This window comes from Centruroides vittatus, unplaced genomic scaffold (genome assembly GCF_030686945.1).
Source record: "Centruroides vittatus isolate TY-2023 unplaced genomic scaffold, ASM3068694v2 contig_964, whole genome shotgun sequence".
In the NCBI taxonomy this organism is placed as follows: Eukaryota; Metazoa; Arthropoda; class Arachnida; order Scorpiones; family Buthidae; genus Centruroides; species Centruroides vittatus.
This window is the reverse complement of record NW_027122640.1, coordinates 264,372-278,460: the sequence shown is the minus strand read 5'-3', so window position 1 is coordinate 278,460 and position 14,089 is coordinate 264,372. Positions and strand designations below refer to the sequence as shown.

The 14,089-nt window shown below is 27.4% G+C and overlaps 1 protein-coding gene and 1 long non-coding RNA gene across 4 annotated transcripts in view; both read left to right on the top strand.

Annotated features, from left to right (window-relative positions):
• LOC136985399 (ubiquitin carboxyl-terminal hydrolase 48-like) overlaps positions 1-14,089 on the top strand; it is a 70,552-nt gene that overhangs the window by 43,070 nt on the left and 13,393 nt on the right. For all 3 annotated transcript variants that reach the window (XM_067282668.1, XM_067282669.1, XM_067282667.1), the window contains 6 exons: positions 2,234-2,415; positions 2,491-2,592; positions 7,436-7,557; positions 7,642-7,829; positions 7,910-8,056; positions 8,141-8,266. In XM_067282668.1, the coding sequence (XP_067138769.1) occupies positions 2,234-2,415; positions 2,491-2,592; positions 7,436-7,557; positions 7,642-7,829; positions 7,910-8,056; positions 8,141-8,266 (867 nt within the window). The remainder of the gene's footprint in view (positions 1-2,233; positions 2,416-2,490; positions 2,593-7,435; positions 7,558-7,641; positions 7,830-7,909; positions 8,057-8,140; positions 8,267-14,089) is intronic.
• LOC136985400 (uncharacterized) lies at positions 4,998-5,406 on the top strand. Its single transcript, XR_010882336.1, has 2 exons — positions 4,998-5,124; positions 5,295-5,406. It is a non-coding gene; the product is annotated as an uncharacterized lncRNA (long non-coding RNA).

Genomic DNA, 14,089 nt, shown 5'->3' with positions numbered 1-14,089 from the left:
GAATATTGGAAAACTGCTTAATCACTGCTTTTTCTATATTCATCAATATGCACACAAATAAGAGTAATTAGCATCACATACAGCTATAGCATAATTGAAAAGTTCTTATAATTAATCCATGATCACGTGAGGTAGTGGCAATTTTCTGCACCTGTTAGTTTTTGTGGACATTTTTTACCAAATTGGCTTACTTAGTTGATCTTCCACAATATCCTCTTGTTATATGCTATCCATCTAACTTTAAATTTAAAATAAAAATTAAAGTCAAAAAACTTTTTTTTCTGTTTATCTCAGGCCCTCAGAAAACTGCTGTGGAAAATTGCTGCCTTATGCATTTGATCACATACAGTTTTTCATTATTGTCATCATGCATAAGGTGACAATTTTCCATTCTGACATAATTTTCAGTGATCTTGACATCATGATTACATCTTGCAGCACTCATGAGAGATTTCCATCGTTGAGGTCTCTCATGATTGCTGCAAGAAGTGATGATGACATCATGAATGCTGGTCAGCTATGCATGACGTAATGACATGTTGGTCTGCAAGTTACTACCACCTTGAATGTTTGTCTCCGTAAGATAGTCTGGGGTACTAAGACCTTCAACAATTTAAATGTTTTTGAGATTTATTTCTTGCCTGAAAAATACAGGAAAACCATTTTCTTGTCCTTCTGAGAAACACCTTAAATCATTTATTTCCAGCTGAACTTATTTCACATTAGCCCATGTTATCACAAAGTTTCAAAGACTATCTTTAGGAGTCTGGTTAATGACATTGTTCTGTAAATAAAACAATATCTCATAAATGAAACAATGTATGATGTTGAAATTTGGCACATGCAGAGAAGACCCCATTACAGATTTTTCAGAATTATCAAATTTTAGGAATGGCAATTATGTGCAGCATAATTATGCATGAAAATTTCATAATCAGCAGAAAATTGCTACCTTATGTTTTGTGATTGCAGGTTAAAATAGAGATCCTGTATCAGTAGGTTTAAGTAATGTTAAGTTTTCCATTGATTGCACCAATACAATTCAGAAAATTGTCCAAAACTCATTGCAACTTCCTTCTATTTCTCTGTAGTCATTTCTGGCATGTAAATTGTCTTTAATTTATCACAAAGTATAATGAACACTTTCTGGATTATATTTGAGATAATGGACTTCTCAAGACAATATCCATAGTTTAAATCAGAAAAGAACAACTGAAAGTCAAACAACTGGAAAAAACAAAACACATATGGATTATAAATTCTGAAAGATATTTCTGATTTTTTAAAAATTAATAATACATTTTTTAGATTTAAATTTTTTGCTAAAATGGAAAAACTTAAGGGATAACTACACAAGAGAACTGAAAAAGCAGAAAAATCTTCCATTGGGATTGGGAGCAAGAAATACAAACATCTATATTTATTTCAAGAGGTTGTAGTGTCTAAAAAGGTTTGTCACCAATAAAGAAATGACTAGTAATATTGGTGATAATGTAATGGAAACATTGTCAGATGAAAATTTTGATATTACAATAGAACCAGGTAAGTGGAGGCAAGTTGGATTCCCCAAAAAAAGGTTAAATTCAATTGACCAACAGTTTTTAGACACTTCAGAAAAAGTTTATCATCAAGAGAAACATTAGAACAGCAACTAAATGATCAAGATGATGACAAACTACTTTGTATGTTACTATACAAGGAAATGAGATATTTGCCTGAAAACATGTTTAAAGACAAAAATTGAAATACAATAGAGTCCTACAAACTCAACATAATGTGGACTGAGAAGGTGACAAGTTACCAAAAATGACATGGTTTACAGATAGTGATGATCCTAATCTAAATAACAGAATTTTTATGAAGGTATTATATGCACAAATTCATATATGTATTAAATACATACCAATAATGACTATTTATACTTGTAGTTAAATTTTAATTTTAAAATAATATTGGTTTAAAGATGATGATAATGATGATGTAAGATTGAAGGAGGACAATATTGATTTTATCTTCGATACTTCAATTACCAAGTAAAATCATAAGTTTGTTGATATAAAAGTTAAAATATAAATATTATATTTTGTGCCCAAAATTAACTTATTTGAATGACAGTTTTTTGCAGTGTTTTTATTTTTTATGGAAAGTATTTTTTGATGCTTTGATAATCGTTGTACTTGATCTGTTGCTATAATGTTATTAAATATGATTTAATTCTGTGTTTCTTTCAAAGATTCAAGAAGCAGAAGACAAAGAAACTCGTGATCGGAATCGTTCCCTTGCTGTTGAACAGAAATCTCTTCTTCAGGAGCTATACTTGGATCGCAATAGACCAAACTGGCAAAAGTCAAATATAGGACAAAAATTTTTTATAGTTTGCCATAACTTTATTGAACAGTGGAGGAAATTTATCAAGTAGGATACATATATTTCTTTAAATATCCATTTGAAATTACTACAAACTCAATTTATTTTTTAAAAAATTTAAAGAGAACCTGTTCGTAAAGAGCCAGTAGAGAATGTATATAATTCTTTTTTGCTGTGTGAACATGGATATTTATTATATTCATTTGAAGACAGTACAAATCAAAGGTAAGTTAGCATTTTGAAAATTAATATAGAATTTTTATAATTTATACATTCAATTTTCAATTTAGACTTCCTGTTTTTTTTTCTAATGATAATGTAAGTTTAAATAACTTGGATTATGTTTTGAGACACCATGAAGTGTTGACACTAGACACTGGATTTTTCCACATCCATTTTATTTTCCTATGTACTATACAGTCTTTAAACTAATTGTTCCAAGTGCTAATAAGCATTTTGGGCTGATGCCCCTCAGCTGTTGGCTGATACAGTGTACACATTCTTTACAGGGTTTTTATTTTATTGTCAATGTATGTAAACCAAAACATCACCATGAACTTGATGTAACTTTTTATTTAAAGAATTACTTGCAGAGTTTTATTTTTTACATTACACAGTACCAATAATATTGCACATTCCATCAGACAGTAGCCATATACTGCTTAACACAGATTTAGCACTTCATGATTTCTCAAAACAACTTAAAAAAAGACATGGTTTCGACACAAAGAAGTAATTTAGATTAATTAAAATAAAACGATAACACTTAAAAACAATTTGACAAATAATAATACAGGTATACCTTGCCTTACATCGGTAATTGATTCCAGGAGAGGTGACGTAAATCGAATTTACTTGTCTCTGAATTTACTTGTCACTCAGCTTGTAAGGAACTGAGTCCGAGCATTATTTTTATTTTATTATTATTTTTCGTTTTATTATATTTTGTTTGGGGGCTTATGTTTAGTTAGGACGAAGGTTCCCCACCATTCTCTTAGTAACCAAAAAAGATAATAAACCAACTCACAAAAGAAGGAGTGCCATAGGAAAAATCATGTGCACTTGCGCTGCCCAGCGGAAATGAACAGTCCGCAGAAAAAAATGGAGGGGGGAATCCCACACTCACTAGAAAAAGAAATACTTACTAAACCATCATAAAACATCCCAGAAAATTGTGCTAAATGCTTTGTAAACAGTTTATAAGATTTCGTTGGAAAATTGAAGCTGCCAGAAAGAAATTTGATGTTAGACAATTAAGTATGTAAATAAGGGGAGTAACCTAGCTGAATTGTGACGTTACTTCACAACATAAAACCAGCTCGCTAACAGAAGACGAACGGGGTGATTTCCAGAGCGAGGTGTACTACTGAGTGAAAAATTTGAGGCGAAGTCCAGATTGAAAGTTAGGCGATCCAAGGAGTTTAAAGAGGAATTTGATTTGACGATAGGGAAAGGATTGAGGAAACAGGTTCCTAGTATAGTGAGGTGACGGATAGGCAGTGGTGATATTCAGCGGGTTTGCACAGGTTCGGCCGAACCCGTTGTTAAAATTTTCAGTTTCCCGAACCTTGTTAAACACACGGAACATTTCTCGGTGGTTATTTATTTTTTTTTTTTTTAAATATGTTAAAATATACGTATTATACTCTGTAATACTACTAAACTAGAGCCTTATACCCCGTTCACACCGAGTATTTCAATCTAGATTGTGAGCAAGGTTGGGGACTATGTCTTGGTGCGATCTCTCTTAACCGTTTCAATTTCGACCGAAACAAGGTTTAATCGTGATCGATTCAAGAAAGTTCTTGAAACTAGATTTAGTCATAAGAGAGATCCCACAATCTCACGCACGTGAGATAATACCAGATGGCTGTGGAAGACGTGTCGGGCTATGGACAGTGAAATAAAAAGGATATTGTATTACGAGAGATGATGACATCTGTCTGCTATGAGTAGTGCGATTCGGGGTGAAAAATTTATCTGCCAAAAAAAGGTCGACAGCACTAATATACTATTGTTACCTGGTTTTCGCCCAGGGCTCGTTACGTTCCAAATATGCCACTGATTATTAGATATATCGCAAGAAAAGGTATTGTATTTATTTCTAGCCAAAACTTCCATTTCGTTTGTCGGTGATTGTCAGGGAAAAATTTTCTGCTAGCGAACCCTTTGTTAACTATTTCGAATATCACCACTGCGGATAGGCATTTAGTTTGTAAGAGATTTTGTTCATAGTTCTTAAGTATTTGATTTGTCAAATTTTCAAAGGAGAATTAAGATTAAGTTAAGCTAAGTAGCTGAGTTTTATTGTCAGGTTGACTTGTTGATTTTCATTAATGAATTTTGTTTTGGATTATAGACAATTGTACATAGTTAAATTCGATTTACTAATTAAATATATTTGAAACTTTTGCTTTGACTTGATATTTGTCGTTATTCTTACTAATTTTTTTCGGTGCACGCGGAAAAGCCCAGGCCTGGCAAACTAATCTCGAATCCACGTAAAGTACCCGTTAGGTTAATGGAAGTTTTACCGGCTGCAGTTAGTGTCGGTTTCCTGAGATACTAAAAATAGTACTTTACAGGCTAAACCACAAATTACCATTTCCAGTTATGCATTTTTAATAATATATGGTTAATAAGAATCTATTTTAAACTTACAAACAAATAAATTTTAGTTTTTAATATAGTACAGAAAAAAGTAATCTAAATTTACGAATACATATACTGTACTGTACATATGTACAGTACATACTTGTTAATGTACATGTTTACAATTTGGTGATGTTTACAGTACATTGTGGACTCTTTATTTGTGAATATGGTTTCTCTAAGACATTATAAAATAAGATGATAACACAGAAATACAGATGTTTTCATGTTTCCTTCTCTAGGATTTATGATGATTATATTAACGTTTACTGTAGATGTACATATTTTAATATGATTTTATGTGCTTTTAACGCTTTTCTAGTGATATTACGACTTCAATATTTGTGGTGGACGGATGTAAAGTCGAATAAAATGACTTAAACTTGATTTTTATTTTTCCATGTACTTTTTTGACAAACGACATATAATCGAAAATGACGTAACTCGAGGTATATACCTGTATATTTTTATTAACATTAACAGTTACCAAGCCTGATAATAATATACAAACATCTAATTACTGGGTGTTTTAGGATGTGCATTAGCTAGTAACCAATTAAAGTAATTTTGCTTAAAGATATATGGTTAAGCTGCAATCTTACATTAATTTTAATAAAGTTGTTTCTTGATTAATCAAACTTTATTGACTTGAATTTTGTCCCACTGTAACTAATAATCTCAATGCAATGCAAATACATATCAAAACAGTTTTCAGAGCACATTTTGATAACTTGGAATCTAGAATTCTATTAAAGTTAATTCATGTCTATTATTGTAAATTTTCTGTTGCATTTTCCAGAGGTCACATTAAAATCCACATTAAGATGAACTTCAAACAAATAAACATTTAATTATGTACACTTGAAACACATAAAGGTATTTGATGCATTAGTACTTCTAAAGTCACCGACACAAAAATACAAAAAATTTAAGGATATTTCACTTCTAAAATGATGACTTTATTTTTAAGTTTTTACAAATTAGTCGATCAAATTTTATAGATAACATACTTTAAATTTCAAAGGGGCTTTCTAGAAGCTTGTCACATGTGAAACAAGATGTTTTTGATGTGGTCAAACACATCCAAGACATTGTCAAGCAGGAAATGAAGAATTGTGAACATCAAACTCATGCACATTTGTACATTTAAAAATCTAAGAAACACTAAAACTATAACATATTTAAGTTTTAACTGTAGTGTTTACATTACAATATTTCCAATTCCATTAAAATAATGATAATTTTATTAACTCAGAATTTTTAACTCAATTCCTTCTCTCCCTTCCAATTCAGATTATTGAATGTTAACTGTAATTAGAAATAAATTTAGATTAAATTAAATAATTTAGCTTCTAGAAGAAAATATTGACCAGAATGGGATTTGAACCTACATTTTCTGCATGGTATGCAGTAGATAGTGGTCATACTATTCAGATACCTTTCAAAGCTATACTCTCTGTATATCCATTCAATTGCCACAAGTGTAGTTCCACAAGTATCAGTTAAATTAATATAAATTTCACATAATGTTTACATATATGAATAATAATATATTAAATATATATTATGCTTGACAAACAACTATGTGTGTATTATTTGAAGGATTGGAACAACATAAATTTGCTCTAAAGAAGACAGCACTTACCAATACTATGAATAAAATCATATATTTACTCTGTTAAAGCATTTTATTAAGTATATTTTGATTGAATACTTTGAAATTTTGTACATTTTGTATCTGTGGATATTATGTTATAATAAATAACTGATATTTGACTTTAGATTTTGAACAAATAGCTTATTTTAATGAAGTACAATCAGTTTATTTACAAGAAATACATTGTTGAAACTTTATATTGTCAGGTGTTTTGAGGCTTCTTAAACAAATATTTTTTAACAGATATTTAGTATGTTTAAAAAATAAGGTTATAATGAGCCATTATTCGTGGAATAGGGAGTCTTACATTTAAATTAACACATGGCAATAAAATCTAGCAAAAGATGCTAACTTTATGAAATATTAGTGATATTCCTTGTTAAGGATTAGCTAAGTTGGAAATAAATTCCTTGTTCTAATATACCTTTTTTTTCATACAAACTAATTATTTGGATTTTATTAGAAGGATAATTATGAATGATAATGTTTTATATATGTTACTTGATTTTAATTACTGACAGTTAAATTCAAAGTCAGTTTTTTAATAGAAATTAAGAAAAATATTTAATTTTGAAGACATTTTTGAAGAATTTTATGAAAACATTTCAAAATTACTATAAGATACAGATTTATTATGATCTGAGAAATGAAAGAGAAGAATGATAGTTTAAAGACATCTTTTAAAATTAAATAGTTTTATTAAATTTTAAAACTCTTGGTTTTAATTAATCAGTACAACTTTTTATTTTATTTTTGAAGGTTGGAATTATTGTGGGAACAGGAATGGAATATACTGAAAAGGCATTTTAGAATAGACGTTGAAATAACTGCACAACGAAAAGAAGAACTTAATGGAAATTCCATTCTTGCAACTACTCCTGGTAATTTTATTATTTAAACATTTGATTTATATTGAAAAATATTACATGTCTAAATTTATGAATGTACTTATATCACATTTTTAGAACTGTGTCATTCATGTTATGCAAATAGACTTCAGTTAGAACAGCAGCAGTTACTAGATTTTACAAATGCAAAAATTTATGTCCGGCGGGTGTCAAAACTTGAAGAGACAGAAATAAATGAACTCTTGGATAATAACTGTAATCCAGATAATAATGATCATAGAAATAATGATAGTGAGTTTGTACAAGTAAGCAAAATCAAAAAGAAGATATCAATTTAAGACTTCTAATATGATAACATTTATAAAATATTGTTTTACTTATGCAGAATGTTAAAAAGAAGAAAACAGGTAATGAGACTGAAGCAGTTACTGCTGATTGGCAACCAAGAAGAAGCAACAGACGCAGAAAGTTGAGAGGAGAAAAAGAAATTATTGTATCTTCCAATCAAACTTTGAGAGATTTAAAATTAGAGGTGTGATTTTATAAGTTAAGTAAATATTGTAGCAGGTTAAAAAGTGTATGAAAATATTTTATTCATTTTTGTTATTTTTCTTAGATAATGAAAGTATTTTCAGTAGCACCATATGATCAACATTTAACACTAAATGGACGTCCATTATTAAATAATCAAGCCACTCTAACTGATTTATGTGTATTTCCTGAAAGTTTGATATTATTAAGGGTATGTAATGAATGAAGATGAATTCTATAATAAATTTATTTTAAGATATGTTTTTTCATATCATTATAAAATTATACAAAGTGATCAAATAAAAGGAAAATTAATGAGAAATTTGCCAATGTTGTGAGTCAGAAAAGTGTGGCTGTTTCAGTGTTGTCAAACTCCTCATGGTACTTCTCACAAGTTCTACTTTCATTTGATCACATATCATTCAGTTTTACTTGAATTATCTAAATGCTGAGTTTTATGTTTTTTTAGTGTTTTCTTTCTTTTTTAATCTATACTTTACATATTGGGTTATTGTAATTAAAGTAATAATGCTATTCAATGCTGTCTAGAGAGATATTTAGCAGTCCAAATGCAACCAAATATAGTAGTATAATGGTCATTTCAAAATATTCAGAACATTCTGTAAGAAACAAAATTGGTATCAAAACATAATACAGCATTTTTGACATTGTAAGCAGTGAACATTTTATTTATGTAAAATAGTCATGCAGTACAGAGGATACTGCTGTAATTTGGTTTATATTCTGAAGGTGTGAAACCTGAAGGCTGTGAACAATGTATTCAACAGTCACTCATAATTGATTATCTACAGTGCTTCTCAAAGTGTAGTATGATACTGTCTTTCAAAGCTGCCAAATTTGCAACATGTCCTTAATAAACTACACTTTTCACTTGCCCCACAATAAAACTTTTTTTTTGTAGTACCAAAATTGCCATAGTTGATGAGTTTGGCACTAATATTTTTTACAGAATATCTTCTGCATGTCCTGAAATGTCACTACCCAATTTAGTTGCACATGGACTGTTAAATATGTATTCAGATAGCAGTGAATTAGGAGTACTTTAATCACAATTACCCTGTATTTTTTAAATGTATTTTATATATATATTTTAAAAATTTGAATAACAAGTTTATAACAATAACAAAACAGTTCCTTTGAAATGTTTTATTGATTATTTAAATATGATAAGAATACACTAAAAGTTTTACTGAATTTATATTGTGTTAGAATTCTTATTCTGCTTATATGAAAATTTCATGTTTAGTTAAATTGTACGTTTCAATTTTTTTAATATAATATATTATTAGGCAATATCTATAATTCTAACAGAGAATAATTTCTCTTTGTATATTGCCCAATACTGCATCAACACATAGTAAATCAAAGTTACATAACAAGAAACAAAATAAAATACAAAATAAATTAAGTTTTTTTTAAAAGGATATATATGCAGATAAAGTGGATTATTAATATAAGAATGGTTTTATGACTGTTTAGTTGCAAAGATGTCTTGTCAAAACTGATAGGGACAATGTAAAATTCCATACAATTCATTTATTCCAGATGGAATGAATGATCCTGAAATGTGTCTATGACCAGGGCTATTCAACAGCAATATATGAAATAAAGGTGTTTGACAAGGCAAGTGTTGTTTTGGCCTAATCAGTTCTCATAGGAAACTCAATAAATTAAATAATACAATGCATTTTCAGGATTGACTAATTATAAATGTAGTGCTTAAAGTGTTATGTCACATTCCTGTTTGCCTTATATTTGACAAGTATTGAACTTTGATATCTTGAAGAACATAAAATATTTGACGTTTTTGAGAATTCAGATTTTTCTGTAACTCACTAGTCATCCTCTTTCTACTGATTATTTATATTTTGGTAAATTTCTGCTTCCATTTGAACATTTTATGTCAGTGGGTAAGTCAGTGACCACTGTAGCTTTATGTTAACTGGTAATTTTATATTTAAAAGCAGTAGGTTTTTTGGCAATTTATATATTTAAAATGAAATATATTACTTTATTTCTTTTTAGAAAGTTAACAAGTATTTAAATAGATAATCAGATATTCAATCTATAATTCTTACAAATCCCATTGTTAGTGTTGCATCTTTAACAAAAAGCATTATCATATTAACTAAAGGTGTTTTCTAAAATAATTTTGTTAGAACAAAGTTATCACATATTGTATTCAATATAGTGGACCTCCCACTTACCAGTATCTCCTATGCCATCTCCATTGTTTATATTATTAATGCTATCTATTGAAATTATTTTTTTCATTTAAATATCTCTACCTGTTTTAAAACGGAACAGATAATGATATGTTAAAAGAAAACAGGATGCAATAGAAAGTGTTATTAATATATATTATGGAGATAATTTATAATACGTTGTTAACTAAATGGTTCACTGTGTCAAATACAATATGGGATATTTTTCAAGTTATAATACAGGATTAGGGATATTTTTAGAGAAACAATCAGTATTGTATTCTTTACAGTTTACATAAGGATTCTTTTCAACTTTTTTGAAATTTTTTTTAATCTTAATTAAAAATTTCATCCAAACAACAAGACTTGTTTGATCTATTACTGGACCAAATATTATTAACTAAAAATTAATAGAACTGGAATATCTGTATAATAAATAATAAACATTTTAAATTTTTTAATCATATTTTTTATGTTGTGAACTAATACTTTCAATATAAATCTTAATTTTATTTCATCAGAACTATAATACTATTACATCTTACTAAAATTATTTTCCTATTATAATAAATTCTAAGTTTTAAATTTTTCTGTCAATTATTTAATAAATACTTTTTCATTTAATCAAAGTTAGTTTATTTTTTATAATTCTATTCAACTTATATTCATTATTTTTAATATATTTAATTGATTAAAATAAAGCTCTGTTCTGCTTTTCATCAGTTAGATATTGGCTTCTTATATTCTAAATTATTTTAACAGCAGGAACTTTTATTTGTCAAAATACAAACCAATCACAAACCTCAGGCTTAGAACAATGACTCTTTTATTATATTTCTTATATCAATAATACTGATATGCATTCAGGTTTTCTGAACTCCCCTCAGTTGCTGCAAATGATCTGTTTACTTGGTAATGTTTAACAAATTTTTTTTTACAAATTCATTATTTTGCTCTTGAAATCTTGTATCAAAGACACTACATTTTATCAATTTTTAAAAATTTTGAAAAAGTTATTAATTTTTATATTTAATTAAACTATTAAATACTCTTGCAAAGTAAAACTTAAAATTTTTCTTTTATTCTATACTTTCTCACATAGACTTCTTATAAATTATTTCAGAAATTGAAAGTTATTTATTTAATGATTTTTAATGGTGGGAAGAACATATTTCAGATTATTCTTGAATTACTTTTTTAATACTGAGATCCCTCCTGATGAAGTGGAAGGGTCAATGAAAAAGAAAAAAGATTTGTGTGTTCATTTATGCCTGTGATTCTGGAAGATATGGAATAATATCAGAATGAGTAGCATTGTTAGTTTGAATTTCTTCAGTATATCGTCATTAAATTATTTTTGGAGGTTTTTAGGATAATGAATGATAACATGAAATAGTTTTAAAGTATGATCATAATCTTTTTCAGACACGATATCTTGAGAGCATTTTTCCAATTTATCATTTCTCCTACTTGAGTATTATTATTTGAATAAATTGACATTCATTTAAAACACGTTACTATTTAATGTATAATAAAACAAATGAATATTATAAATAGAAAAAAATATTATTTTAAGTCACAGATAAACATACTATACATTTAGAATTGCTTAATTGCAGCTTTTCTTTATTATGTAATGGTTGATTAACTTTTGAAAATTACTCATTCTTAATTAATAACCTGTTTGCATTTGGAGACAGAGACATTTTTAACACATAAAGAATGACTTCAAGAAGACTGTTTTGTTTAACCTTCCTTCAATTATATAATCATATAGATTGATGGATGATGATTTAATGTATTATGTGAATATAAATGTCAACTAGCAATATTATTGTCCTGTGTATAAATTGGATTTATTGTGATGCACTCATCCTTCTATATTAATCTTAGTTGTTCTTCCTGCTCTGTCATGAAGAACAATTATTAATTTCTATAGCTGCAAGTTTTCATTAATGATATTGGTAATATTATCAATATGACAGATTTTTCAGACTTATTATTTTCTTAAATTGTAAATTTTCTATTTTTGTAGTGTATAATGAATAATATATACCAAAATTTAATTTTGTAATTTATGATTATTCTAGTACTTCTTACTTTTAAGTTAGTTTTATTATAAAAAATACACTTTATTTCTTGGATAAAAATTAAATTGATATAATTTGAATAAGAAATAATTTTCTTATAGATGACAAAAACAAATAATAATAATTGTTATGTAAACTACAATATTAACTTTTCTATTTTAGTTACTATAATATTATGATTTAAAATCATAATATAGTATAGTAGAACTATAGTAAAATATTATAACTTGTTAAACAATTAAACTTGTTAAAGTTCAATCAAATAAGACTTTATGTAAACATCATGAATTAATAACAGATAATCATTATGAAATTTCATTCTATTTTAGATAGCATATTGTATTATGCTGTTTAAATTACATTAATAATTGTCAAGAATTAAAAAATGGAGGCAATTACTAATTCTCAGAAATTTGAATTACTGATTTTCTATGAATTAATAGTTCAGTTTTATGGAGATTTCTACTAACAGAATTTGAAAACCAATAATTTAGTTTATTTAATCAGTTGTAACTTTGAAATTGTTTGTCATTCCTCTACAATCAGCTGGTATAATTTAATTTTCCTTGTTTTTTTTTTTCTCTGACTTCTTCCTTTTCTTCTCAGTTCAGGTTAGCTTTTTCATCTGCCTCTTCTGATTTACTATATTTCAAGCTCTGATATTTTTTGAGATTAATTTTTCAGTCATTTCTAAAAAGATTTTTGGCATTTGGCAACATTTCATTTACATTTCTATTTGTAATTCTATTTGTAAAGATGAGATTAATGTAGAGATTAATTTTTCTGATTTAGTTTACTATTAAATGGTTCATTGGCAATATTAAAGACCATCTAACAGGTTGTTTGCAGAACTCTCTATGATATCTTCTCTATGAAAGGTACAAACTTCTGGAATATAGTTGATAATGATTAGAAATACATTTTGTTATTTTTGACAAATTTTAAAAGTTGTGTTTAAGTTTTCAATTCATGTTGCACATAGAAATAGCTTCATGGCACATAATTTTTATGTATGCTAATTGGTTTGCTATAGTTTTGATTATGTGAATGACTACCTTTTAGATATTTTATTTTCATAAAATTCTCAAAATATTCGTAATAGAGAACAGCATTTATTTTTCTTTATATTCCAATTTTTGAAGTTGTTAGACATGTTTCTGAGGATAGACAAAACCAAATACATTAGAATACATTATTTTTCTTTATTTACTTCAAATAAAGCACATTTCAATATTTTTACAGAATAATCAGTTTATATAAAGTTTAACCTTAAATTTTACTAATTACAGAGCATTTTTAAATTTCATTTTTAATGTTGTGATTACTTTTATTAATGATGTTATATATGAAGGAAGGAAACTTTCTAATAATGTTTCAAAACAATTTTTAATTTTGAATTATCAAAGTTGTTTGAATAATAATAGGATTTATTCTAACAGCCTCTACTGATCTGTGAAGTTAAGAATTTATTTTTATCTCACTTTTCTTCATATTAAAGAGTACATTATGATTTTTTAATTGTTCAAGTATTGATGACTTCTAAAGAATTTTATGCTATAAATATATAGCGTAAAATATAGTATATAGTACAGTTTTAAAACATTGCTTTCTGGAGTTTCAAGAAGTTTATATTATTAATATACAAGAATTACAAGTAAAATAAATTCATATTTGTCCTTAGATGACAAATTTGAATTGATCTTGATTATTAATTAGAAC